At 45.7% G+C, this 26753-nt stretch overlaps 1 protein-coding gene across 1 annotated transcript in view; it reads left to right on the top strand.

The window, feature by feature from the left end:
- The window catches only part of LRRD1 (leucine rich repeats and death domain containing 1), a 502180-nt gene that overhangs the window by 387610 nt on the left and 87817 nt on the right, over window positions 1–26753 (top strand). The window contains exon 5 of the mRNA XM_069648429.1: window positions 17298–17418. Within this exon, the coding sequence (XP_069504530.1) occupies window positions 17298–17418 (121 nt within the window). The remainder of the gene's footprint in view (window positions 1–17297; window positions 17419–26753) is intronic.

The following is a 26753-nucleotide window of genomic DNA, read 5'->3' as shown; positions in this document are numbered from 1 at the left end:
CACCTAGAAGCGTTATTGTGCAATCCCTCAGCCCCCACAGTCCCACTTCCATGGCCACCATCCTCACAAGTGCCGGATGTGGCTTTGGTACTGCATGCGGGCGTGGGGGAATAAATGGCAGCCAGGGTAGGGGACTTTGTTTTTAGTGGCGGCTCTAAGCAGAGCCTTTTTTTTTATTTTTGTTTTAGGTGCTTCCAGAGAAACACCTTTTTTCGGTTTTATGTAATTTTGTGTTTTCTTGTGCTCACATTGTGACAGTAAACTCTTCAATGCATCCTGTAGATGCGTAAACAAAACAGCATTACCAATGGACGACAACGAAATGCCATCTTCTTGGAAAAACTAAGCATTTCCAGAACTAATGAGGTCATTGTTGCAGAAGAACATCCCACCAGCTTGCAAAACATTGGCCATACTTCTGTTGATGAGACTCCTTCCACCCTCTGGCTCGGAACAGCAGACATTAGCATTATCCCAAACTCTTCTTGGTGTTATGGATGAGAAAAACACCTTGGCAGTGGGAAAATGCCTCTTCACTGCATTCAGCAACCTCTTCAGTTGACGGAACAAATGTAAACAAGCCACATAACCCAAATGCATGCCCCCGTAGTGCACAATGACAACATCAACACAGGAAGAAGTGGCCAGGCCTCTGCAAAGTTCATGCATATCGGCGAAACTGGGTTCATAGAAACTGTTCCACAATGCGTCCACTGCTCCCAAACCGAAATTGCAACCAAAGTGTCTTTCCAGGGCATACTTGTGGAGATCTATCGCAAAGGCATCACTCAAAATCAACACAACAAGTTTGTCCATGTCAGCCAGCTTCACTACGCAGAGTAATATAAACCAGCATTGCCGCCCCCTTCCTGTGACCCACTCCCTCAGTACCTGATTGGATAAAGCCCACAGACCCATTTCCATTGGCCAGCATGGTGAGATGCGCATAATGTGGCACATGTGCTTCGCCAAAGACAGCGATGTCTGCACCCCTGTAAAGCAGGAACAGTCCTTCTTCCCTTTCCACTGTGTTTTCTTTACCACTATCTCATTGGGTATTGTTAAATAATGACTTCCAAGACGTCAGCATCTAACACTGGCAGTTCTGTACAGCACTTCATATGTCCGTTTACACATGTACACTGCAAGTGTGTCACATTTGAATGCACGTCCCGCACAGTTTAGTGAAAGTACACAAGATATTTTAATGTTCATTCATACGCATGGGGACCCTTCACCACCAAATAGTGGTATGAGTACTATTTCCACAGTATGCTTACAACCCTTTTGAAAGTGTCTCTGAGCACTGTAGTTGCCACGGAACGTCCATTGCGTAACAAACAAACATACTGTATTTTCTCCCATCACCTACCATCAAGTGGTACTTGAGTGGTATATGCTCGCAATGTTTCCATTTACACATATCTGTCATTGTGATATGCAAACATAAACTATTTCCTTTCCTTCCGAAAGGAGTGCAAATTTCTTTCCACACTGATGTATATGCTACATAAACAAAATGTAGCACCAAATGTGGCACCCAAACCAGCACTGAATATATCTTATTAGCGTACAACAAGTTTCCAGACGTTCACTTTGGCTGCAGCTGTGGTTTTCGCTGCGGTGCACTAATGCAGCCGCCTCTTTATAAATGTGGCTGCTTCTGTTCTCCACCCTCTGCAACTCGGCCAGAACAGGAGCGCACAACTTATCCTTGCACTGAAACGCAGGGACCGTATCTCTCTGGGATTTAAATCTCTGCACTGGCTCCCAGTGGCTGCAACCGTTAAGGTGAACACCCTCTACTTGATCCACAAGGGCTTCTGGGGCCTGGGTCCTCAATACCTACAACTCTTACTTACCAAATATTTCCCTGCTCTAGCTCGTCGGCCATCCGCCTACAATTGCCTCAGGGTTAATTGCTTCTCCAAGCACCCACTTGGTGGTAGATGTCTTTCTTCTGCTGGGGCCTCCCCCTTGAAGAGGCTCTGTGCCTCCCTGGAATTGAGGGAACCATGTCAGGGTCCGGAAGAACTTTCCATTTGCTTCTCTTTTTTCTCCTTCTCTCTCGTGCTTACTTCCTGCCTGAAACTTATTGTCCACTGGTTTCTTTGCCACTCTGTAATGTCGGCCACAGTCCACCTGTTTCCTGACAGTTTCACCACTGCAGTACCTTTCTGCCAACCCCCGCACTTGGGGACTCTTTTCTGTAACCCTAACAGTGCAACGACCACCTCATGTGTACACTTGTCCGTGCACTTGCCAGCACCGGCTGTACTTGTAGTTATTGCTATTTTTTTGTTGTTCCCATACACTGCACTTTGGCCTCCCCCTTCCCATTCACCTGCGCACTCTGTGTCACCTGGCCTAGTGGAACATTGTCTGTGTATCTCCTCTGTTCCACCTCCCTTTCCTCGTCGTACCTTCACACACTTGTGTGTAGGCGTGGCAGAAATGCCACAGCAGACCATTATTGCATCATATTATACACACACTGCAGTCATAACAAAACAATGCCTGCCACTTACCTTGTACACTTCACAGAATGGTCTTTCGCTGTAACCCATGTACTACAAATGTCTGAAAGGTTATTGCACAAAAGCAGCACTCAATGTGTGTTAGCAACTTTAATCAAGTGGGTACAATGCATGCATACAAACATTATGCCTGCCCCTTACCTTGAACACTTCAACCGTAAGTGCCTACATTTCTCTTTACAAGCAAACCTTCACCCACAGTGTTTGCGTACACACCACAACCAGCAAACACATTGAGCAATGCCTTCGTCTCCGGAGTCTGCAGAGTTACCTTGCTACGAACAGGAGCGGTGGGAGGGGAATGTGAAAAGAGGTAGGGGATTGGGTCTTTACTACTCTCTGTGAAAACTTTATTAATTATTGTTTTGTGTGTTTTTGTTGTGTACGTGCTTGCATACAATTTTTGTGTGTTTTTTCTCTTTGGTTGAGTTTCTGTTTGCTTGTCCTCCTGGCATTTCTACCAACTGAAGGCCAATGCCTCTCTTACATTCCTACAGAATTCTCTGCAACACTTCGTGCACAGTAGCAAACAAAACAGCATTGCCAATGCAGTTTAATAAAATGCTGTTGTCTTGGAACCACTGCAAATCTTGCTTGTTAATGCTGTCATAGTCGATGTAGAACGTCCCAGCACTGCACATAAAGTCACACATGCTTCTGTTTATGAAACACCTCCCGACCTCTGGCTGTGTACAAATTAGACCGGCATGGTCCCACACTCCTCTTTGCTGGTGTCGATGAGAAATTCACCTTGGCAGTGGGCAACATCTGCATCACTGCTGTCATCAACTTCTTTAGGTGAGCGAGCAAACGTAAGCACGACATGTACCCCAAATGTAGTTCTCCATAATGCACGATCACACCATCAACAGTACCACCAGAGGCCACACATGTTCAAAGGAGATCCATGCAATCGAAACCCCACTCATCGACTGTGGCCCAAAAAGCCTCCACGCTTTCCAACCGAAAGTTAGCAGCAAAGCCTCTTTCCACGGCATACATGTGCAGATCTTGCGTAATGGTATCACCCACGATCAGCACTCTGCGTCTCGCCATCTCTGTCAACCTCACTGCATCGAGTTTTGGGTGAAAACGTTACCGCCCCTTCCTATGAACCACATCCGCGACACCTGATTGGATAATCCCCACAGTTCCATTTGCAAAGCCACCATCCTTAGAAGGGCAGAATGTACCATGTGCCTCTTCCCAGCTACAGCGAGGGCTGCACCCCTGTAAAGCATAGACAGTCCTTCTTCCGTTTCCACTATTACATTTGCAACACTCCCCTCATTAGGTAGTATGAACTGGTCACACAAGCATGTAGCAATCACATCCAAGACCACTGCATCGAACACTGTCATTTATGTACAGCACTCCAGGTGTACCGTTACACATGCACAGTAAATGTCTCGTGTCATGTGAAAGCACCTCCAGGTAACAGTTCTGCAAAACTATCCACACGGTCAGCTTCCACATTCACCCAGAACGGCACCCAGCACCATTAAGTGCAGGTAGCAATATGGGTTTTCTTCCCAGCACTGTAGCAAGTTCAATGATGCAATACTTCAAAGTGCAGTATAGCAGTCAGTAATGTGCACAATGCACACTACACACGCACATACACTATGCAGTTCAACCCTATGCACTTGTATACACACAGTTTTCACTGCACACCTCACTGGACACATTGGAGAAGTGTTCACTTCATAAGCTCCTCTCATGCACTGGAAAATGTAGCATGTGCTAACAATCACCACACCCATTGAATGAAAAATCCATGCACACTCCACAAAGCAGATGCAAAATCCAACAATCTGAACAGTATGTGCAAGCAACCCGCATAGCTGTGTGTGCAAGGCCTCCAGCCATGCATCCAAGACACTAGGGCCTCACCACACACAACACACCCTAGCACACCCCATTTTTTAATGGACATGTCATGTGTAATGCACTCCACATCTACAATTGCGTCTGCATGGCTCCATGTCGTTGCGATGGCTGTTCTGAACGGTATGTGGACGGCTGTGTACATTGGCCATATTTCAACTTTGTGATGCTGACGACTTCTTCTCATGGCGCAATATGTTAAGACACTTACTCAAGCAAGGGTCTTGTAAAGGGCAACCCATACCAAATGGGAATGGTAGGAAATTGGTTGCTGATATGCAACATGTGCAATGACCTACACCATGTGCTAGTGAACGCATATCACCTCACTTTGGTTTTCCACCAAGTGTAAAATGTTCTCCACAACCACTCTTCAAAGGTCTGCATCCTCAGAGAGATGCAGACTTAACTCTGTATGGCGCCATTATGTTGTGCTGGGTGTGGGCAAGGCCTAGCATCTTGGGTGCATGGCCAACGGCCTACGGTCTTTGGCCATGTACCCAAAAGTCTAGGCCTTGGCCACACCCAGCACAACATAATGGCGCCATGAATGGGAACATTTGCTGCGTACCACAATCCACAAACGTACCATAGGAAGGGTGGTATAAAAGGCAACCCATACGAAAGCCAAATGGCGACATGTGGCTCCCTAATGTGCAACACGTGCAGTAATGTACACCATGTGGTACTGTATGCATATCACTTTACTTGTGCTGGTCTACCATGTGTAAAATTTCCTTCGATCACCATTCTTCAGATGTCACCTCTCTCGGAGATATGCATACTTTCAACTGCATGCCTGCATTATGGTGGTGTCGCTATGGTGCAGGCCTAGACTCTTTGGTGCCTGGCCTATGGCCTTTTGCCATGCACCCACAGTGTAGGTCTTGGATACAACGAGCACAACATAACAGAGTCATGCAGGTGAACAAGTGGCCACATACGTACATACCGCTGAACCCTACCACTTCTAAGGACCCTGCACTTCGCCACTGCACCCAGTGCACACACTTCATGACTGGTCACTCCATCAGGTCCAGGCATGCAGTAAACACTGTACGATATGCTGCCTATCCCTACACCCATGGACCAATATTGTATGCAATGTTCACACACCACACACAGAAGGCAACATGTGAAACCTACTTCACCCCACAGCACGTACCTGTCCATGCAAGGGTCCCACCCATTCATCGAAGGGACTACGGCCTTAGCACACACAACACATTGTAGTACAGTATAGGTTTTTAATTGTATGTGGTGTTTATAGTAATTCCCTTCTGCCACTGCTGTACCATCAGTGACCACGGAAAGAGGTTGCTGCACCGGCTATCATGCCGTAACGCAGGCTGCCTGTAGCCCCCACACAAGGTAGTCGCCTGTGGAGACAGCTGCGAATTGGCACAATACGCACGGATACTGCAGGCACACGACTGTCTACTTCCAAGCTACTGACATATATGATATGAACCACTTCTCTCTCCCCCAACTTTTCCATCCCTTACTTCCACCACCACATGGCAAAAAGTATGTTTTCCGGAGTCTGCCGCCGCCGCACTGCCCTCTGTTACACCATGGTGGCGTTTTGCAAACAATTTGATGCCCAGCACGCTTCCCTGCAGCCAACCACCGGCCGCGTCCATAGCTCGCCACCATCACGGCGTACCGCAAGCCAATGACATTTCTGTCCGCAGAGCGAACAGGGAAATGGGTCAGCGGAGCAGAGCCAGATATCACACATTTTTTTAGCCCTACTTTTCAGTTCTTTTCAACTAAAGTACTGGTCAGATTTCCACCAAACACACAAAAGCACGCTTTCTGACGCAAGCCCCCGCTCCTCCTGCAAATTTGGTGAAAATCAGTCCAGTCTTTGACCGGTAGCCGTGCGCAAAGTTTTTTGCCATTCAGTCTATGGTGAAAGAAAAATTCTTGGGACTCCCCTATAACTTTCCACCCACACGAAACCTCACCAATGGTGACTTCCCTGGTTTGAGGATGGGTACAATTACTGATTCGGACATACTGTCAGGCAACTGCCCCTTTTCATACACCTCTTGATATGTTTCCAGCAGTCTTGGTGCTAAGGTACTCTTGTATTCCTTGTTTAATTCGTCTGGGAGCCATCGGACCCGGGGCTTTGCCAGATGGGAGCTCAGAAATCACGGTCTGTAGTTCCTCCAAAGTAAGGGGAGCTTCCAGGATCTGAACCTGGTCTTCCACTAGCTTTGGGAGTCTAATCTCAGTGGGCAGTATCCACTTGATACTGTCGGAAAAGAAGCCAATAGTCACTAGGGCGACTGGTGACTGGTAGCGCTGCCGCATATCTGCTTTCCCTGAGTTCACACATTCTCAAGTCCTCTAGCCAAGCTGTAAACGTGGGGGGTTTGTTCTTGCCCCATGTTCTAGCCACCAGTTACCTAGCGACCCCTGACGCCATTCGAAACCCTCCCTCGATTAAGGCCAGTAGCCACAGTGCTGGTGAGTATCCCTGTGATGAGGGCAGCATTTCCATCATCACTCCAAAAAGATCTGATGCGGAGGCAGTCCCATGCCATTTGATAGAAGTCAGCTAGTTCTTTGCTGCATCTCTTGCATGCCGGCGATCTCTCGGGGTAAAATCTGTTTAGTCTCAAAGGGGAGTAGTAAACTTGATGCAGGAATTTGTAATGGATCAGTCTGTAGCAGGCATTCAGAGAGATTTGGCGGGTTTGCATACAGATGAGTTTCCATTGATCCTCACTCACCTGGTTATCTAGACTGGCCTCCCACACTCCCTTAAATAGTTGCCTCTCCGCCCATTTATGTATGGTTGAACCCAGTTTACTGGAGGTCAGGGGTTTGATCACATATTGTTGGACAAGGTGGGGAGTTGGAGCGGTCGGAAAATTGGTCCATTTTGTTGTCAGTACCCCTCTAAATCTGCAATACTGGAGCAGGGTTACTGTATTGTGTTCCCCCCTGACTCGTAACTCGTTCCACTGTATAAATCGGTCCTCAAGTACCAGATCACCCAGTTTCTGCGCCCTCAGTTTTGGGAAGTGGTTTTTGAATGCCTTTTCATGTGTGAGCGTGATAGCAACAATGTTATACAGTGGGAATTCTGGGTGATAGCGGGGGATGGCCTCCAATAGATGGCCAACCCGCTCCCATGCTCTACACGTTACAGCTATAGGTTGGACCTCTCCCCTCGTGTCTATACCTCTGTTCCCCCAGAGCATCCCCATTAGCTCCACGTTACTCTATAGGTTGGACCTCTCTCTTCGGGTCTATACCTCTGTTCCCCCAAAGCATCCCCATTAGCTCATCTGAATTGGACGCTGCCTTCGCTACATGGTATGTGGGGTGGTAGGGCTTAGGGGATTCCAACTTCTTTTATATTGTAGTTGGGCAGCAAGGTAGTGATGTTGTATTTTGGGGTATTCCAACCCACCATGTTCATATGTTGCTGCTAGGGTATCATATGGGGGTATGGGGTCGTTTACCAGCCCACACCAATCTTATCATTTTCTTAGCACAGGCCCAGTATTGGCCTGGGGAGCCATATTGGTACGTTGTTAAATATGTATAGCATTTTGGGCAAGATGACCATCTTTGCTAGGGCTATTTGGGCGGGTTAGGAAATTGAGAGTAGAATCCACGACTCAACCTTCTGTTCCAGGGTTTCTAGTACCATTATATAGTTGTCTCTGTACAGCTCATCAACTGACGTGGACACCATTATGCCTAAATAGCGTAGCCCCTGAGGGCACCACCGAAACTCCTCACCTACATCAGCCTGTTAAAACCCCAGAGTTAGAGGGAGGACTTCAGATTTATTGCAATTGATCCTGAGTCTCGGCAATTCCCCAAATCTGATCACTTCTTCCGTTAATGGTATTAAGTTCTGCCTGGGAAGTTTAACATACAATAAAATGTCATCCGCATATAAGGATATGACAGTGCGGACTGCATTTATACCACCCTCCCGGTGTGCGTGGAGCTCCCGTATATGGCACGCTAAGGGTTTCATGGATAGGGCAAATAGGATTGGAGAAATGGAGCAGCCCTGACGGGTGCCCCTCGAGGGAAAGATGTATTTCGAGACCACATTGTTCGTATATATTGCAGCTCTTGTGGGCCGTGTAGAGCAGCCTGATCCAGTTGATGTATGTGAGGCCGAAACCGGACTGCCTGAGCACCTCAAAGAGGAAGGGCCACTCAACAGAATCAAAGGCCTTCTCAGCATCGAGAGTCGCTACCGCTATCGGGATCTCGGGATTCACGTTATGCATTAGAGTGAATAGGTGTCTTTAGTTATTCTGGGTGGATCGGCCAGGGATGAAACCGGCCTGGTCGGGAAGGACCAGCGCCAACATGTGTGGTAGCAGACGCCCAGTTAGCATTTTTGCCAATAACTTATTATCGGTATTGATTAACGATAATGGTCTGTACGATGCTAACTGACGGGAATCCTTACCCGGTTTCAGGGGAATGGTTACCAGCGCTGACCTGGTCGATTCCAAGAGGGTGCCCCCTGCCGTGGCCCCCTCATACATACCAAGGAGATGGGGAATTATCACCTCTCCGTATGCTTTGTAAAACTCAGCAGTTATGCCGTCCAGCCCCAGGGCTTTGCCCTTGGGGAGCAATTTTATTGCATCACGGATCCCCTCTTCGGTGATTAGAGCGTTTAGCGTGTCTCCCTGTTCCTGGTCCAACCAGCCCAATGCCATTTCATCTAGGTACTGTGTCAGTGCGTCATGCCCAGTGGTATGACGTGATGCATACAATCGATTGTAATAATCACAGAATTCTTTGTTTATCCGCTGAAGATCCCTGACACTATCTCCATTCTGGCCCGTGATCTCCACTATGGGGGCACTTTGTCTAATGGCCCATGCCAGCTTTCTGCTAGGCCGATCACCCTTCCCGTATCTAACTGCTGCTATCGGGTCACCCAAGAATTTTTCTTCACTGACCGCTAGCTGTCGGTGTTCATCCCTGCGCTCGTGCAAGTCTCAGGAGTATCTAATTCACCCTATCTGTTCTCTAACTCTTGAATAGTGTCTTCCAATCTATCCATGGATCTGCGAAGGGCCTTCAAGACTACCCCCTCTTTAGATATGCAGCACCCCCTGATGTAAACTTTGAAAGCTTCCCATTTTGTGCCTTGCATGCACAGACCATTCATTAGCTTGGAAATAGGTCCTTATGTCTTGCTTGATTTCGGCGAGGAACGCCACATCCTCCAAGGCTGTGGCTCTGAACCTCCATTGGAGTTAACTGGGGGGCCTGTGAAAGCTGAGATATGGGCCTCTCCTGGTGAGTGGTCTGAGAGTGTTCGGGGGAGTATCCTGGTTTCTGTGATGTTCCTGACAATGGAGGAGGTTGCCATGATATAGTCAATCCTAGATGAACTGTAATGTACCCCAGAGAAAAAAGGTGTACTCTCTGGAGGTGGGGTGACCGTCTCTCCACAAGTCGTGTAGATCGTGATACGTGGCGATAGTGGACCACGCTTTAGCTGCTTGGGGGAGAGTCTGCTGTGATGTTACCGACCTGTCCATTTCTAGTGTAACGGCTAGATTGAAATCACCTACCCAGATTTTCTCATAGGCCTGGAATCTGTGAATATGCTTGGCACACTGGTAAAAAAATTCCAGAGTGTCCGTATTGGGAGCATTTATATTTATAAGTACAAGCTTCGTGCCACTCAGTTCTCCCGCTAGTATTGTGTACCAGCCTTCCTTGTCATTGATTTGTTTGTGCAGTCTAAATTGTAGGGATCCATGGAGGTATATAGCGACTCCCCTAGAATGTGTAGAATAGGATGAGGAGTATCTTTGTATACCCCAGCCTGCCAGTTTGGGAAGGGGAGAGCCATGAGCCAAGTGCGTCTCCTGTAGACACAATATGTTAACCTTATGATTTCTGCTGAAGTTTGCTATAAGGGGAGCTCTTTTTTCTGGTTTGTGAGTACCCTCACGTTCCAGGTCATTATTGTGAGTGATTGCTTCCCTCTTATTACTGGTGTGGCCATATTATGCAGAGTGTATTAGAGGCAGTTAGTATGGTACCTGGTGCGCGATCAGAGTTTGTGTTCCTGCTCCTGTCGAGACCTGTGCTCTTATTATGATTGGTGTGAGTTGTTAACTTCCTTACATTAGGATAACCTGTGAACATTGGGCAAACCCATCTATTCCTTAACCCATCCCCTCCCTGTACCCACCCACGCCAGAAACAAGAACCTACCAGCTCCCAACCCGCCCCCCCAACCAATTTCCCCTCTTTAAACATAACTAGGCAATGCTGCAGCGATCACAGCAATTGGGGCACTGCAGGCTGATGGTGAACTCCATGTGGCAACGGCTAAAGTGGAACTCGTCCTACCCATCCCCCGGCGCCCCAGAGACCTCTGTTTGGCACGCCCTTTCCCAATGGGCATGTACAATGTTTTCAAAGGATATCATAGTAGAGTCAGGGCGGATGTCGTGGTGAACCACTGGGCTCTGGTAATTTCTTGGCGAATCGTTCCCCAGTCTCCGGTGTAGTGAAGAACATAGTCATACTCTTATATTGCACGTGCAGTTTAGCTGGAAACATCATCGAATATCTTATTTATTTTCCTTGTAGCAAATTTATTGCAGCCTGGAAAGTCTTTCGTTGGCTTGGACCGCAGGACTGAAGTCCAGGAAAATCTGTATGGAGGTGCTGCCCCACCTCAGTTTTTTATTTTCCTGCGCAGCCTGGAGGATGGCATCCCTGTCACGGTAGCAAAACTTTTGGGCAATTATGGGATGTTCCGGTTGGTTTTGTCGCTAGTGAGCGGTGCACCCACTCTACTATATACATGCTTGTCAGTGGTGGGTTGTCCAATATATCGACTAGGAGCTGTTAAACAAACTTCTCCATATTGTCTATGTGCGTAGACACCGGGACCCCCAAGATGCGAATGTTGTTTCTTCTTGAGCATCCTCCAAATCTTCCTTTTTAGCTGTCACTCTCTTTACCGATTGTTGCAGGATGGCCACCTCGTGTTGTAGAGATGCCACTTTGTCCTCATTGTCCCCAATCCTCTGCTCCACTTCCGCCATGCGCACGCATAGCTTCTCTATTTGTATTGCAGAGACAACCACTTTACAGGTGAGGGCATCGATCTTGGCTCCCAGGCTATTGGTGCTCCCCTTTAATACTAGTGGTGTCGGGTTTAAGGCAGACATATTCACTTGCTCCACCACCAGGGATTGTTGAGGAGAGGTCATGGCCTGAGTTTGTTCTGGGCGCATGAACTGTGCCATCCTCGCTGGTTTCTTGGGATTGAGAATATTAACGTGAGGTGCTTAGCTACTGTGATTCTGCTTTAATTGTAGGTGGTGTCCGCTTTACATTATGTGGAGGGTTATCAATTTCCGCCCGATGTTACCAGGGTGTCACGGGCATGGGTTCTGAAGGATCTGCTTAACCCAGGCTTTCCGTATATGCCTCAGGTACCCCTGCAGTTCTATGGCTTGTTGGTATGTTTGCTGCTTGGGGAACGAAGTTGGGGAGGCGGGGAGCAGCTATTGGCTAACTCCCACAGACACGGCATAGTTTTGTTGGAGACTCACCTCCAGAATAACTTCACTCTCCTCCTATTCCTCCGACATTTCGGACGGTATCCTTATGGTTCGGAACTCCTTTGCTGGCTTGACTGATGTTGAGTCCCCACTCCGCCAGGCAGACCTGTTTGTCTTGTATTCCGACCTAGCTGCTACTCCAGTGCCTAGGTTTGTGTGGAATCAGGCTCCATTTACTGAGGCATAGAGCCGTTAAGACTGCAGCCCGGTCGGACCCAGGGGGAAATGCCGGTCTCCTATATTGGTGGTGTTGCGTGTGTCAACAGGATTCCGGGCCCAGGGTGGCCGCAGCACCCCGCCCTAAGATGGAGGGAGGCCAGCGGGTCCCCTCTCCTGGTGCAGCGTTTAGGAGGAGTGACTTTTTCCCCGGGGCTCGGCACACCCGCAGCCCTCTTTGGTATCTTCCCTTCACCAGTCTCCAAGGGGTCACCCGCTGCTTCCTTACCCTGGGCCAATACCGATGTGCTAGTGTGGGCTCGCCGGCAGATCCTCTCGGCAGTGGTAGGGGCGTTTGTATGCTCTGTGTCCTTATGAGTTCTCACACATCCCACCTCCCGTCACCCTCCACCTCTATCCAGCTATAATGTTCCTGCCCTCGGGTTGGGAGCCCGATGTCAGGATGGGGGGAATTCACCTGCGGTGTTGCAATGTGCATGTAGTGTGGCCTCTGTGCGCCAGCCACCGGGTGCCTCCAGCTAGCACTGCTCGCTGCCTCCTCCCGCCGGCAGCGATGTTGCGTTGCACAATGGTGTAGGAGTGGGGGGCTGCCTGTAAATCTCTGGGTCAAGTCCAGCTGTTGTTCTGTGCCTCTCCGGGGTCCGCCGGCAACAGGAGTGTGACCCAGCCTGCCCCACAAGGGGAGGTCCGGAGTCCGCTCTCCCCCTCACAGACACCGTTGTTAGTGCACCTTAGCTGGAGCGTCGTAACCTGGCTCTTATTCGCCCACAGAGTTGTGTTGCTCACCTCCGGCTCCCGGTGCGGTTGAGGCACCACTTTCAGGCAGCTCTTGCTGATCGCGTGTTTGACAGGGCGGTGCCAACCGCCATCACCCCGGCCTCAGTTGTGCTTCCCGCGCTGCGTTACTCTCCTCCGGTCCCGGGTCTCCTCAGTGCTGTGTACTTATTTCTGGGTGCTCCCGACTCTTATGATTATTTCGGCGGGGCTGCACCAGCACTGTAACCGGATCCATTTCTCCTGGCAGACCGCTCCTCCCCCACTCTCCCGGCCCGGAGTCAGCCACGCGGCTTGCCGCGTTCATGTGGTTCGGCAGCAGTATTATATTCGAAGGTTCTGTGCAGAGGGGACCTGGCATAGCAGTTTGGGCAGGGCTGCTCCCATTAGTGGCAGTACCTGACTGATTTGCATATGGCTGGATCCCTTTTGCAATGGCGCAGACAGGCAAAAAAACGGTGGTGTGGAAGGTTGCCGAGAGCAATGTCAGTCCCTACCAGATTGCCGTGTAATATAGGTCGGGGGTAGCCATGCAGTGTGTATCTATGACGGTTAAAAAAAGGTCGTGGAAGTCCATGTGACCATTCTGCGCTATCTGTGATTAGGTGGGCAGGGAGGCCATGCTTAGTGCCTGGAAATGCAAGATGGTGAAGATTGTTGCTGCCGATTAGTCTAAAGGAATCATTAGGGGCTGCCTCGTTGAGACCTTTGGACAAGGTTTGTAGTTTAAATATCCACCATGACTCCTTAAAGTTCAAAGCATTAGAGGTATTAATGGTATCCAGGACTCGGTCTATGACCCACCATTTAAAGGAATCATGTGCATGTTGGAACTCCATGAAGTGTGATACTAGAGGTGCAGTGTGTACTTTGCACCTGATCCTTGATTTGTGTTCCTCAATTCTTTTGAGAACTGGTCTTGAAGTTTGTCCCACATATCTTAATTTACAAGTGCACTCAATTATATAGATAACATTGGATGTTCTGCAATTTGTGAATTGGCGAAGTTCCCATTCCTTGTCATCTATCAGGAATGATTTCATTTTTTGTGTTTGATTGCATGCCATGCAGCTGCCGCATGGGTGATGTCCTCGGATCTCACGCATGTTCCATAGTGTGGATCTGGTGGACTTTGGTCTTGATCTGGCATGGGTAAGAAGGCCTTTCAAATTCTTGTTATGCTTCAGGGCCATCCTTGGTGGTGGTTCCTCTGGTAAATTAAGTTGTACAATTGGCCAGAAATTTTTAATCATGTGTTTGAATTGAGAAATATTGGCACCGAAGGTGGAAATACAGGGCAATGTATTATCCGTGGCAGAGTCATGTAGTTTTGGAGTAAGCAGTGTTTCTCTGGGTGTATAAAGGGCCCTCTTCATTGTATTCTTAATAATTTTTTTGGGGTATCCCCTGGTTTCCAATTTCTGTTGTAGATTACTGGCATGAATCTTGAATTCTCCTGTTTCAGTGCAATTCCTACGGATTCTGAGAAATTGCCCATATGGCAAGTTGTTGCGCAAGTTCTTTGGATGATGACTGTTATAGTGCAGAATGCTGTTCCTATCTGTTTCCTTTTTTAAAAAAAAGAGAACCAAGCTGCACCTGACTGAGGAGGCCGAACAAGGCTGAAACATGTCTGGGGTTGCTTGTGTTTCCGTGCAGAGGGGACCTGGCCTAGCAGTTCGAGCAGGGCTGCTCCCATTAGTGGCAGTATCTGACTGATTTGCATATAGCTGGACCCCTTTTGAAATGGCACAGACAGGCTAAAAAACAGTGGTGTGGAAGATTGCCCAGAGCAATGCCAGTGGTGCAGATTAATTCAAAACCTTCCACCCATCACTTTTTTTGGTTTCAGTTTGTCTCCCTACGTGAGAGAGGGTATGCCCATACGTGGGTCCCTTGCTCACTGCGCCATAAGGGAACCAAGCTGCACCTCGCTGAGGTGGCCCAACAAGGCCGAAACATGTCTGGGGTTGCTTGTGTTTCTGTGCAGAAGGGGATCTGGCCTAGCAGTTCGGGCAGGGCTGCTCCCATTAGTGGCAGTACCTGACTGATTTGCATATGGCTGGACCCCTTTTGCAATGGCACAGACGGCTAAAAAAACAGTGGTGTGGAAGGTTGCCCAGAGCAATGCCAGTGGTTCAGATTAATTCAAAACCTTCCACCCATCACTTGTTTTTGGGGGGTTTCAGTTTGTCTCCCTATGTGAGAGAGGTTATGCCCAGACGTGGGTCCCTTGCTCGCTGCGCCATAAGGGAACCAAGCTGCACCTCTCTGAGGAGGCCCAACAAGGCCGAAACATGTCTGGGGTTGTTTGTGTTTCCGTCTAGAGGGGACGTGGCCTAGCAATTCAGGCAGAGCTGCTCCCATTAGTGGCAGTACTTGACTGATTTGCATATGGCTGGACCCCTTTTGCAATGGCGCAGACAGGCTAAAAAACAGTGGTGTGGAAGGTTGCCCAGAGCAATGCCAGTGGTTCAGATGAATTCAAAACCTTCCACCCATCACTTTTTTTGGTTTCAGTTATATTCGAAGGTTCGCCAGTTTGTGCTTGGTTTATTCCCACTTCATCTCCTCAGGTCTCGGGGAAGTTCCGGGCGATGGCAGGCAGGATGTTTAGCAGTTGTTACAACGCTGTTGCCAGAGCCTTTCAGGCAGCCGCCATCTTAGTAAGCTGTGCAATAGCGTCCCCTCCTTCTAGCACTTCTAGCAGTATTTTGTCGGTGACCTTTTTGCAGCCAGCCTCATAAACAATGCAGTAAGAGCCGGCAGGCCTGAACCACTATAACTTTTGCAGTCTTCAAGATTTGCCTGTGTGCCCAGCTATCACCTAACCAAGGCTGCTGTCTCCCCATATTTCCTCTCACCCTATGCCTCACTTATTTACCACATGCCAACTATTCTGATAGTTCTACACCATTTCTACTTCCTGCGCTTTATATCTGACCAACTCCCTAGTGTCTAATGCATACATTGCCTTTCTGTGTTTCTCCCCAGACAAAAGTGACCAAAAGTGACACAAAGTGATGTTTGAGTGTGATGTGAGGGGCACTGGTCTGTACCGTGTTTCCTTGTTGTTCCACCATCTGTCTCAGTGAATTTGCAATAGCTGCATGGGGGCAACTTCAACGCTGTAGTTGGTGTAAATGGACAATGTGCGTAGACACAAGCCTGTGTGTCATCACTGCATTTGAAGATCAAAGCTCATTTGGCATGCAACAATTAGAGCATGGAGCTTGCTGGTCCAGGTGATTTCCGCAGCCTCTTTTTTCTATTGGCTAGCCAGTCCCTCAAGGATGTGACTGCAGCAGAGTAGCCTCTTTTCACTTGCCTTGCTGGCTGTTGCATTATGCTATCATTTTCGCTAGTAGTATTTGTAGGGTTTTAGAAATGTAATAAACATTGCATTAAGTTTTTCAGTAGAAAGTCCTGGAACAATTCTGTCTCAGTGGCAAGAGTTTAAAGTGTTTGCTCATAACAGCCTTTCTAAAATGCCACCAAAAGAGATCTGGTTCAAACGGGCACACCTGTATGGCACCTCATATCTCCAGCTCATGAAGCTCATAAACATCTTGAGGGCTTTCCCTGTGTCCAATGCAGTTGTAAAACGCTGATGTTCTTGTATAAACCAATTCAAAACTGACTGGCGGGCATCCCTGACTGTTGAAACACTAATTTGCATTAAGAAGCAGGACCCTTCTCCTGCAGAGGTCAAATCCGAAAAGGATGTTAATTAATTTTTTGTAGCATAAAACCTAGACGTCTGGTGGCGCGGATGATGAGTTAAGGCCTGCTTCTCCTAAAAAGAGCAGATGTACACCAAGCACATCTCAACACTTGTCTTAGTCCTACCTGACTTTAAAAGTGTTTTCCCCAGTTTTAAACCAAGAAATTACTGGTAGCTGTGCACGCTTATGCCAAGCAATGGCTAAATGTTCTGACAAACTTAATAAGAAGAAATGGCACACACACACACAAATTGTTGAGTCTTTATTGGGGTCTTGTTGCAATTAACTTCTCGCGCCATTAGAAATAGCGATACAAAAATTGCTAATCATTTAGGTTGGATAGCTCATCTTTATTTTGTTTAGAGTTTCTACAAATCCATTTTTCTAAATTAATGTATGCCTTGTATTCCTTTGTAAGTTTTCTCTACAGCAGTGTGATGCCACTTCAGTCAGCGGTCTGTCCACCAGGTATTTGAATCCTCTCTCCCATCATCTACTTTTAATGGTTTACGAATGGAGCTAAAATGAGTTGGAAAAAGTATTTTTTATCTATATTGTGTTGTCAAAAGTGTTGACATGCATTTGCCATGTTCTTTCTGTAGGAAAAATGTTGCAGAAGATCTTCAAGTTAATTTGTTCTGAAGTCCCGCTAGAAAACTTTGAATTTTTCTGCAAGAAGCTCCGACTCCTGGAGGATGAAGTTAAAACCATTGAAACGGACAAGTAAGTTGTGCCAGGGTTTAGAAAGTATTACTTTTCATAAAGTGATAAATCTGTTTGAAAGTGATAAAGAATAATGGCATTAAAAGACCTAGTGAATGAATACTCCACATAAAGAGCACAGAATTCCATTTCAAGATCTATGCCCAAAATATCTCATTGTCAGAAGAAGCGTAAAGAAAGTGAGCCAATTTCACAGACATGTCTATGGACTATACAGGGCCAGGCTTTTAAATTAAACATGGCCCTGTCATGCAAGTTCTATTTAGTGAACGAAACAGACAGGAAGAAAAAGAAGCTAATGTTCCTGAAAGCTTGTATTATTAATTGTGTGGACCTCTAGATGTTTTGTACTTCAACTCCCATTAGTGCAGACAAGCATTGTCAGTGGCGAGGGATCAAGGATGTTCTAGTTCAAAACATCTGAAGGGCAACATAATGATTAACCAAGCATCATTAAATATTCCAGTTGCCCAATAGCCTCTCCAATTTAAGTTAATGAAGCAAGTGCTGGAAAGAAAATCTGCAATGGTTACTAGAGACAGAGATGGAAAATGCATTTCTATGCAGAAAATGTGGCTAGATAGAAGCCTAACTGGGTGCGTAAATGCAGCTAACGTCTTTCGGAAAGACTAAATGTATTATTTGTGTGATTGTTTATTGCTTTAAAAAAAAAGGTAACGTGATGCAATTTATAAAATGCAAAAGGTAACCGTATACACACATTCTAAATAATAATTTGCTATGTTCAGCATTCTATATTAATAAACCAGACGACTAACATTCAGAAATATGTTCTACTATGTCAACTACACTGAAGGGGGAGGAGAAGACGAGGTAGTCTAGGGCAACAAAAATAGTTAAGTCTGTGAAGGAAGTGTTACAATGCAGTGTAGTGGGGGTGTTCTGAGAAATATTATTCTGGACTTCAAATCTAACGAGCAGGTCTGCTGTGAGGAATGCCAACTCGTTAAGCCGTTTGTCAATCAACAATTTCCTCTGAAACTTCCAGCTCCTCAGGATTTCTTTTTCATTAAGAGCTTAGTTTCATTCTCAGTATGTTGCAATATAAATAGACTGCTGTATGTCTCAGTCTGCTAAGGTACGGACAATAGCCAAGTATATCAGTGTGCTCAAAACCTATTCTGTAGTTCCAATACACAATGGTACCAAATAGGTCTGGAGTACACATTCACAGTGCATATGAATAAAATGTGGAATGTTTTCAGGGGAGGGAATAACTCGTACCCAATAGTGTCATGATGAAGTTGCAACAAAACCATTGCAAGTCCACATCTAAGAGGATAAGGGTCCCAGTCCAAGACCAATGCACTATCTACAAAGAAAACACAGGTTCAGGGTGCCATCCCCCTGCATGCTACTTTTCCCCAAGCACTCAACCACAGGGTATGCATAGCACCCCAGCATGCTTTCTTGGATTTTACTTGGTTGCTCCTTCGTAACCTTGGTAATCTTGCAGGCTAAGATGTTATAACCTTCTGGTCCAGCAGGAATATCTTGCCCCCACCCTGGTGGGGGTACTGTGCAGGTGACGTTATTCTAGCGCACAAGATAAGGGTTGCCCTCCTGGGCTTGAGCCCACTGAAGCATCGGGCCTGTGTTGCTTCAACAGAGTAACTGCCTGGCACCTTGGCACGTGCCAACTACAGAATCTGATTGAGCTTCTCCTAGTTATGGCTCTCTGGCTCCTTCAAGGCTCTGGGATGTTACCACTAGCAGGCTTGCAATCAGATTTCATATCACAATATTTTTACTCTGGCCAGGACGTGGTTTATAGCCCCCAGTAAGCCTTTACCAATGTACTTCAAGGACTAGGCTACACAGCCCAGCAGTCAGCTCCCCTCACTCCTTCTCTCTGCCTGCACCAGCTCACCAAGTCTTTTTTTTGTTGTATATGGTTTACATAAGAAACCTTTACAATTGCATCTAATAAAAAGAAAAACAATAAGTGTATATATACATACATTCCAATAGATTAAAAATACAGCACAGCCCTAAGATCCCTTTTTTTAAAAAGTAGGAAACATAAATCAAGCCAATAAAATCAGTGCATAGTTAGGACCAAGTACAAATTCCAGGTCATACTTCCCCCTCGCATAACAAGAAATCAAGAATGTCAAATTTATATACATATACAGTACATTCATTAAACAGACAATTCAAATAAATAAATAGAGAAATTCGTCATACAAGTAATTAATCAGAAAGGTGCATATAAATCTAACGATTTGATGAATCCTGCAACCGCAAGTCCCTCTGTAATATTAGAAATAGAGAGACAGTTTGACCAGATAAAAGTTTCTGCCCCCAGAAGTCCCAGATTATTGAATCTGCCTAAATAGAGTGCCCTAAGTTCTTTCAGTGCTACACAGTCTAAAAAAAGGTGGCGGGCAGATTCAATAACCCCTGGATTGTGACAGAAACGACAAGAGAGATCCAAGTCACTAATCACCTTCCTTCTATATAGGGCCTCCTTAGTAGGCAAAATGTTCCATCTGAGTTTCAAGAGGAGGGAACGATAGTAGTGATTGGGGAATTGTGTCAAAATAAAAGACAAGAAGCCTCTCTTCTTGTGATCGAATTGTAAGTCACAGAGAAATGGGTAGGAATGGAGTTTCTCCAAGGTATCATTCCATTCACAACAGAAGAGGAGCTCTTTCACTTCGTTCGGATTAGTCAACAGAGTATCCCTATCGGTAGACAGATCTAATAAAGTCTTGTCACAGAGATCTCTGAATTTTAAAAGGAATAAGTTTCGATCCAGGGATCCCTCTGAAAAGAGAGTCTTACCCACATCATCATAAAGCGTATCATATTTGGGATAGAGCAGGGAAGAGAAACGTGCCAGAACCCTCCAAAGGATTCTGGCTCGTAAAGACACTAGACCCAGCTCGAACCTTATAGCCCCTATCGGGACGCAGTTGGGAAGTTTCATGATCTTTCTCCAGTAAATACCCTCAAGGATATCCCAAAAAGTCAGGATATCCAAATAATGTAATTCCATTCCATATATTTGTTTCGGAATGACCTTTCCCTTGAAGAAATCTACCACTGGCTTAAAGGAGAACCTGCCATACTCGTTATCCAGCTTGATAGACTGAGAAATAAGCGGGAGTGCTTCATATCTGAGTGAACATCTTAGTTCAGCAGCCGAAGGTTGGGTCAAAATAAGGAATCCCAGATAAACGATTTTATGTGCTCTCATAATGTTTTCACTGCCAATTTTCCACACTTGTTTATTCCCTTTTTTCCCCTTGGAGAAGACCATCATGCAGGTTTTACTCGGGTTAATTTTTAGCCCATTGCATATGAGTCTTTGCAAGCCCACTTTGGTCTGATCAAAGAGAAGGAAATCATAAGCATATGCCAACCACGAGAGACTGACATCCCCCAATTTTGCGCTCACCAAACCTGCATCTCCAAGAAACTCCCCTACAGCTGCCAAATAGAGAATAAAGAGGCATGGAGCTAAGGAACAACCCTGTCTGACCCCAATACGTGTCCTTATTCTTCTAGAGAGGGTTCCCTCTAAATCAATCCTTATATGGACCCCCGAATTATCATACATTGCCATAATTGGATTAAGAAGGCCTGCCGGGATCCCCCACCTTGATCATTTTGCCTAAAGCCGAGACCTGATAACCAAATCGAATGCATTTGACAAATAGATTGAGGCGACATAAAGAGTACCACCCCATATCAAGCTTTGTAAGGCAGTTAGAATAAAGCCATTTAAGTTAGTTGAATGGCCAACCCTAAAGCCTGTTTGTTGTTTCAGAAGAATATGGTTCTCCTTGATCCAAACATTGAGATGAGAAAGAAGTATAGAAGCAAAAAGCTTACAATAGCTTTGGCGATTAGCCCAACTATTGTCTCGTAATCAATAGCGGGCTCCCACCTAATATTAAGTGCATCCTCCCGAGTTGCACAAACTTCTAACTCTTCTTCCCCTTTACCAAAGAGTTCGGAGTAGTGATCTACCCATTGGACCTCCGGGATTGCATTGAGTTGATCAATGACCGCATTGGGATCTTGAGCTGAGAAAAGAGCCCAAAAAGCCCTAAGATCCCTTTTAACCAAAACTCTTAACATAAGTTCTGCATCATTTTGCAACAGACTAGATTTTCTTGAATTGCACTAGTTTTTGTATTTTTGACGTTTGGATTTAATTTTAACTTTTTTATTATCCAGGTCAGTATCAAGCAGTTTGGCTTCTCTAATAAGTTTGCGTGTGTGAACATTTTCATTAGCCAGCTCCTGATCAAACCTATGAGCATGAACTCTTTTGGAGTTACCCTTCTTGAGTGAGTCATAGATGCTACTTTGAAGAGCATTCAAGAAGCTGTCAAAGTGTAGGGTGTTAAAAACCACTTGTTTCCACAGGAGCGAAGTATGGTTGAGTGAAGAGATGAGTTGACAATTGAGGAGATTAATATTAGCCAGCAACCAACGTACCCCGGTCCCTTGGCCCACAGTTTTTAGATGTCGTGGTCCCCCTGAAGACAGCTTCTCCGTTGAAAGAAAGAAGGAAACAGAGACCCATGATCACTCCAGGGGTTAAAAGAGACCTGGACCTCAGAGGAGAGAGAAGACAGGGAATGATCTACGAAGACATAGTCTATAGTAGAGGATGACAGACCTCTATGCCAAGTAGGGCAAAGAGGGAAGGTAGAATCATAGGAACCATTCAAACATATTAGACCCACCGATTCCATAGAAAGATTCCACAATCTACCCCAAGCAAATTTCTGACCCCTCCGATTATCATCCTCCAAATCCTGTCCCAGATCGGCATGGTTGGCCTCAGATGATATGGAGCAGTCAGAATTGAGATCACCAGCCAGGTTCACTTTCCCGCTGGTATTAAGAGATCTCCAAGCGAGAACCATATCAGTTAGACTTTCCAAAAAAAGCTCAAGGGCAGCTCGGCCTTTATGCCAATAGATGTTAATCATAAGAATATTAACTAGGCCTTCTCCAGAAGCAGACTCCAATGCTAAAATGCCAAATGGCGTCTTCAAATGAACCACATTCCTAAGGCCAAGAGAAGCTCTTATCCCAATGAGGAGACCCCCTGAAGCCCTCACTCCTAAACTAGGTTTAGCATTTTGAGAATACATTTCAAAACCATCAATGAGAGGGGGGGGGAGCAGCCAGGTCTCCTGTAGATAGAAGCAGTCAGAACCATTGATCATAGCTGCTGTGTCGATATTAGTTAAGAGATGTAGATTTCCCCTGGTAATCCAGGACATAAGAGTACATTTATTAGGGGCCATATTATTAGTTACAGGGTCCAGACTCATAAGGGAACGCTCCTTTCCACAAGCCAGAGGTGGCTTGTGCCCAGTTTCTGGCATCTCCATTGTTTCTGGCCGTAAATTGACTTAGTTGAGGCTGCAAGACCCTTTCCGGATGATAGACCATAGTAAGATTTCCCCTATATTCCTCAGATCCTCCATGCTTACCAGAGAACTGACTAGATTTTAGCAATCTTATTTCAAAACCAACCTGCATCAGGCCCTTTTTTTGACCCATTATTAAGTCCAGAACCACTCTTGATTTCAAAACAATATTGCTGAGATCTGCACGATCCTTAGAAGGGAAATAAATCCTTTCCATATCATAACTAGAGATAAGAGAAAGAGGTGTCAATTGATTAAAAATGTTCAGGATATTCCCACGATTCAAACAAATAGGCATATCCTGACCCCAAAGACTAGTAATTTGCAGAATCTCTAATGGATCTTTATCCCCCAATGGTTGGGGAAGTGAATCTGCAATATACTTAGTGAATTGGCTTAGAGAGTCAGCTTCCAAATCAGGACCCCTTACACTCCTTAAAATGGTCCTTTTTTGGGTTACATGAGGACCCACGGGGAATCTTTCCTGACCACTGAAAAAGCCCTCATTTCATGGCTTTAATTGAGCAGGATTTAAGATATTAGGAACATAGAGATCCCCCACTGTCCTAAATCCCATAGCACGGTCCCCCAAAACCGAGTCTGTTTGACCATATGTCCCTCAGGAGGGAGGGATAATTCACCATCTGTAATAGAAGAACTTGTTAGTAGCCTCAGTGGCCTGAGCTGAACCTAAAGTCAGGTTAGCGTCCACCAAAAAGGGGGACTTTGTTCTATAGAGATCCTGTAATAATTGTTTCAGCATATCAAGATTAACCAGGGTCGCAGATACGGGAGTTGTTGTAGGGAGGAAATGAATAGAATTTGAACAAGGTAACAGATTACCAGGGATAGTAAGGCACTCTGTAATCGGAGAGGAAGCCACGGTATTACATTCTATTTGAGCATTCAGAGTAACTGGAGCACTATTATTTATAGGCTCAGAAAGCATTGGGATTACTTTAGGATTACAAATAGCATGGGTATCCTCAACCAGAACAACATTCCCCGCAACCACAGGGGCAATATTGTCACTCGGCACAGAAGTAGTTACCAATGAATCTGTCTGACTGCCTACAGCTATATTAGTAGGCATTAAAGTAGCCGCAGTGGGAACAGGGGCAGCATTAGGAGTAACAGTGGTAGGTACTACTGCTTCCACTGAAATATGAACCCCCTTGGAAGGGGTATTAGTGGTTACGAGCGGCAAAGCAGTTGGCAAAACCAGATTTTGAAAAAATTGATTAGTAAATTAGTTTAATTTTTTCATATTTTTCTGGTTTGTAGTTTTCTTAATTTGTTGAATAATGTTCCTTTAAGAGTACTGCTTCTTTAATAAGATCAATGAAATCAAAAGATTTCTCCAGATTAAGGTGGGGTTTAGGGTCTAAAGGAGGGACACCGCTAACTCCCTTGTGTTGTTTACCATTTTCTAGTGTATTGGAATCGCAAACAAGCATGGGAAGAGAAGGACCAGGAGAATAGGCCGACAACCCATCTAGGACTTCTCCCGAGGGAGTAGTGAGGGTCACCTTTTCAGGGTTAATTGGTGATTTTACACCTAAGACGTGAACCAAGGGGACTCCCTCATTCTTCAGAGAGGGAATAGGCAGAATTTGAGCACATATTCCCTTCTCTGGACAGAGTGAGGAGGTTGAGAAAGAGATCTTATTTGAATCTTCCCCAGAAGCACTGGCCCTTTCCACATTAGGGTCCCTATAAATTAACCCCCCAATCATATTAATTGAGTTGGCACAGCAGATTCAGGGCAAAACTTAGTTATGGAAGGGTTATCTTTCCTAATGATCTTCACCAACTCTTCAAACCTATTAAGTCCCTCTAACCTCGCGTAGATTTCATAAAGTAGAAGAGAATGAGATCCAACCTCTGCCCAGATATTGTCATAGAGACTAACAAAGGAGCTTAGCACCATATTCAAGGCGGAGACTGTAGGTTGAGTCAGTCTTATCCTTTCGTCGGGCCTCTTTGAGAGTATGATGAAGTATAGAATCACTGGCATGTTCCTTTTTCATATCTGGCAGTAGAACCCTTTCTCTTAGCTAGTTTTGCTTCTCTGTATACTCATCGATAACATTTGTGAGTTCAGAGGGAGAACCCACGAACGAAGCATCACAAGTTTGTTTGGTACCATTGTTAGTATCAGTAGGATTGGGTTCTAGCTCACTCTCAGCTATTGCTTTGTCTGCACATTCAATAATACTGATATCATCAATATCATTGTGTGCAGGATCATCAGTCTCTAATTTCTTTACTACATCTGCCAAATGCAGATGATACAGAGTAGCCACTGTCAAAGCTGAGTGAGGAGGTTTAATAAGGTTACTGGTTGCTGTTCTTTTCCTAAAATAATTGGAGATTTTTTTCCCCTGAATTGGTTCACCTAATGTACACATTTTAGATTTTATTTTGGGAGTATTAAACAGCAGTTTCATTAGAGGTGTTTTGAAAACTGTAGATGTCATAGTAGGAGTGACAGAGTTTCCAACAGAGGAAACAGAGAGGTTCACCTGAATAGAAGAGGTATGATCAACCATCCCACCAAAACAGGACACCTCCACAGGTAAATTGGAGGGAGAAATAGTGTGGTTATTGTTACCCTCTAATACGGAAGATTGCGGGGCAGTAACGACATTAGGGGCAGCAGAAGGTTTTATAGAATTAGGACCAGAACCATCCACCATGGAGCCTGACAGAGGCAGTTTTGATTGCGACGAGATGGGAGTCAGATGGATAGTATTCACCATATTATTATTCGAATAATCGAAACAGGGCCTCGCCTTTAATGAACTGCCAACATCATCCAAATTCAAGGCTGCAGTAGCTGCTAGACGTTCTTCCTGAGCATCAATGGAAATATCCTGGATTCCATTGAAAATACAGCTATTGTCATCTAGAGTACTTGGAATAATGCCCATGATGTTAAATACCTCACTCCTATCTTGAGAGTGGATTTGAGTGTGGAGAGTGCTTTTTGAAACAGTAGAGTCCAAAGAATCAAGCACCTGTATGAAAGGGGGCTTACCCAAGTACATAGGAAAAGAATTCAAGGGGAGGGTAACTTCTTTAGGATCAGGTGAGTGGACCCCCATAGCAGATTGCATGGAGTCCAGAGTAGCCTCCATAACTGACTGACTCCTGAGACCCTTACGTGTCATCCAAAAAAGGGGGGATGTGCCTAAGAACTCAAGAAAAGAAAAAAGTAGCAGCAGAGGAAACAACTCTCTAGGTAGCAGGGGCAAAATCTCACTGGTAAATAGATAAAATCGGTATCACAGACAAATAGAATGCAGTTTGAGAAAATGAAACTGAAATATTTAAAAGAAAATGCACTGAATAGAAGTGGTAACTAAGTTGAATCAATAGGTAAAAGTTAATAAAAATTACCACTAAAATACATTAGAACACACAGATATGAATCTTACAATAAAATCAGGAAATGCATAGGGAGAGCTGTATTATTAAATATCAATTAAATAGTGATATATAAAGCTTATGAAGGTCCAAGAGTCCCACACATCTGCAAGTGTCCGAGTAGGTCCGAAGTCACAGGGTAAGGAATGCCCGACAGCTTAAGGAGCTGCCAGAGTCCGACTCTCCCCCCTCACCCTAATGACTGATATAACTTAGAGCGACCGATAGGGGAGACTGAGACCCAGGCTTAAGATACTCACTGATTCACTGTTGGTAAATAATATGTCAGCTGGACAAGGACACAGGTCACAGCCAAACAGCTAAACAGAAACTCCAGCCCTTACAGCCTCCAGGGCTTAACGCCGCAAGGGTGGTTGGGCCGGCAATTTGTGTTGAATAAAAGTCACGTGATCCATCACGTGTCCAGGATAGGCTCCGCCCCCTCCAGGAAGCAGAGTATGCAGCAAGAGCTATGCTCGCAGTACT

This window comes from Ambystoma mexicanum, chromosome 2q, assembly GCF_040938575.1.
Source record: "Ambystoma mexicanum isolate Mex_15411 chromosome 2q, UKY_AmexF1_1, whole genome shotgun sequence".
Taxonomy (NCBI): Eukaryota; Metazoa; Chordata; class Amphibia; order Caudata; family Ambystomatidae; genus Ambystoma; species Ambystoma mexicanum.
The sequence above is the reverse complement of the archived record's forward strand: the minus strand, read 5'-3'. Positions and strand labels throughout refer to the sequence as shown.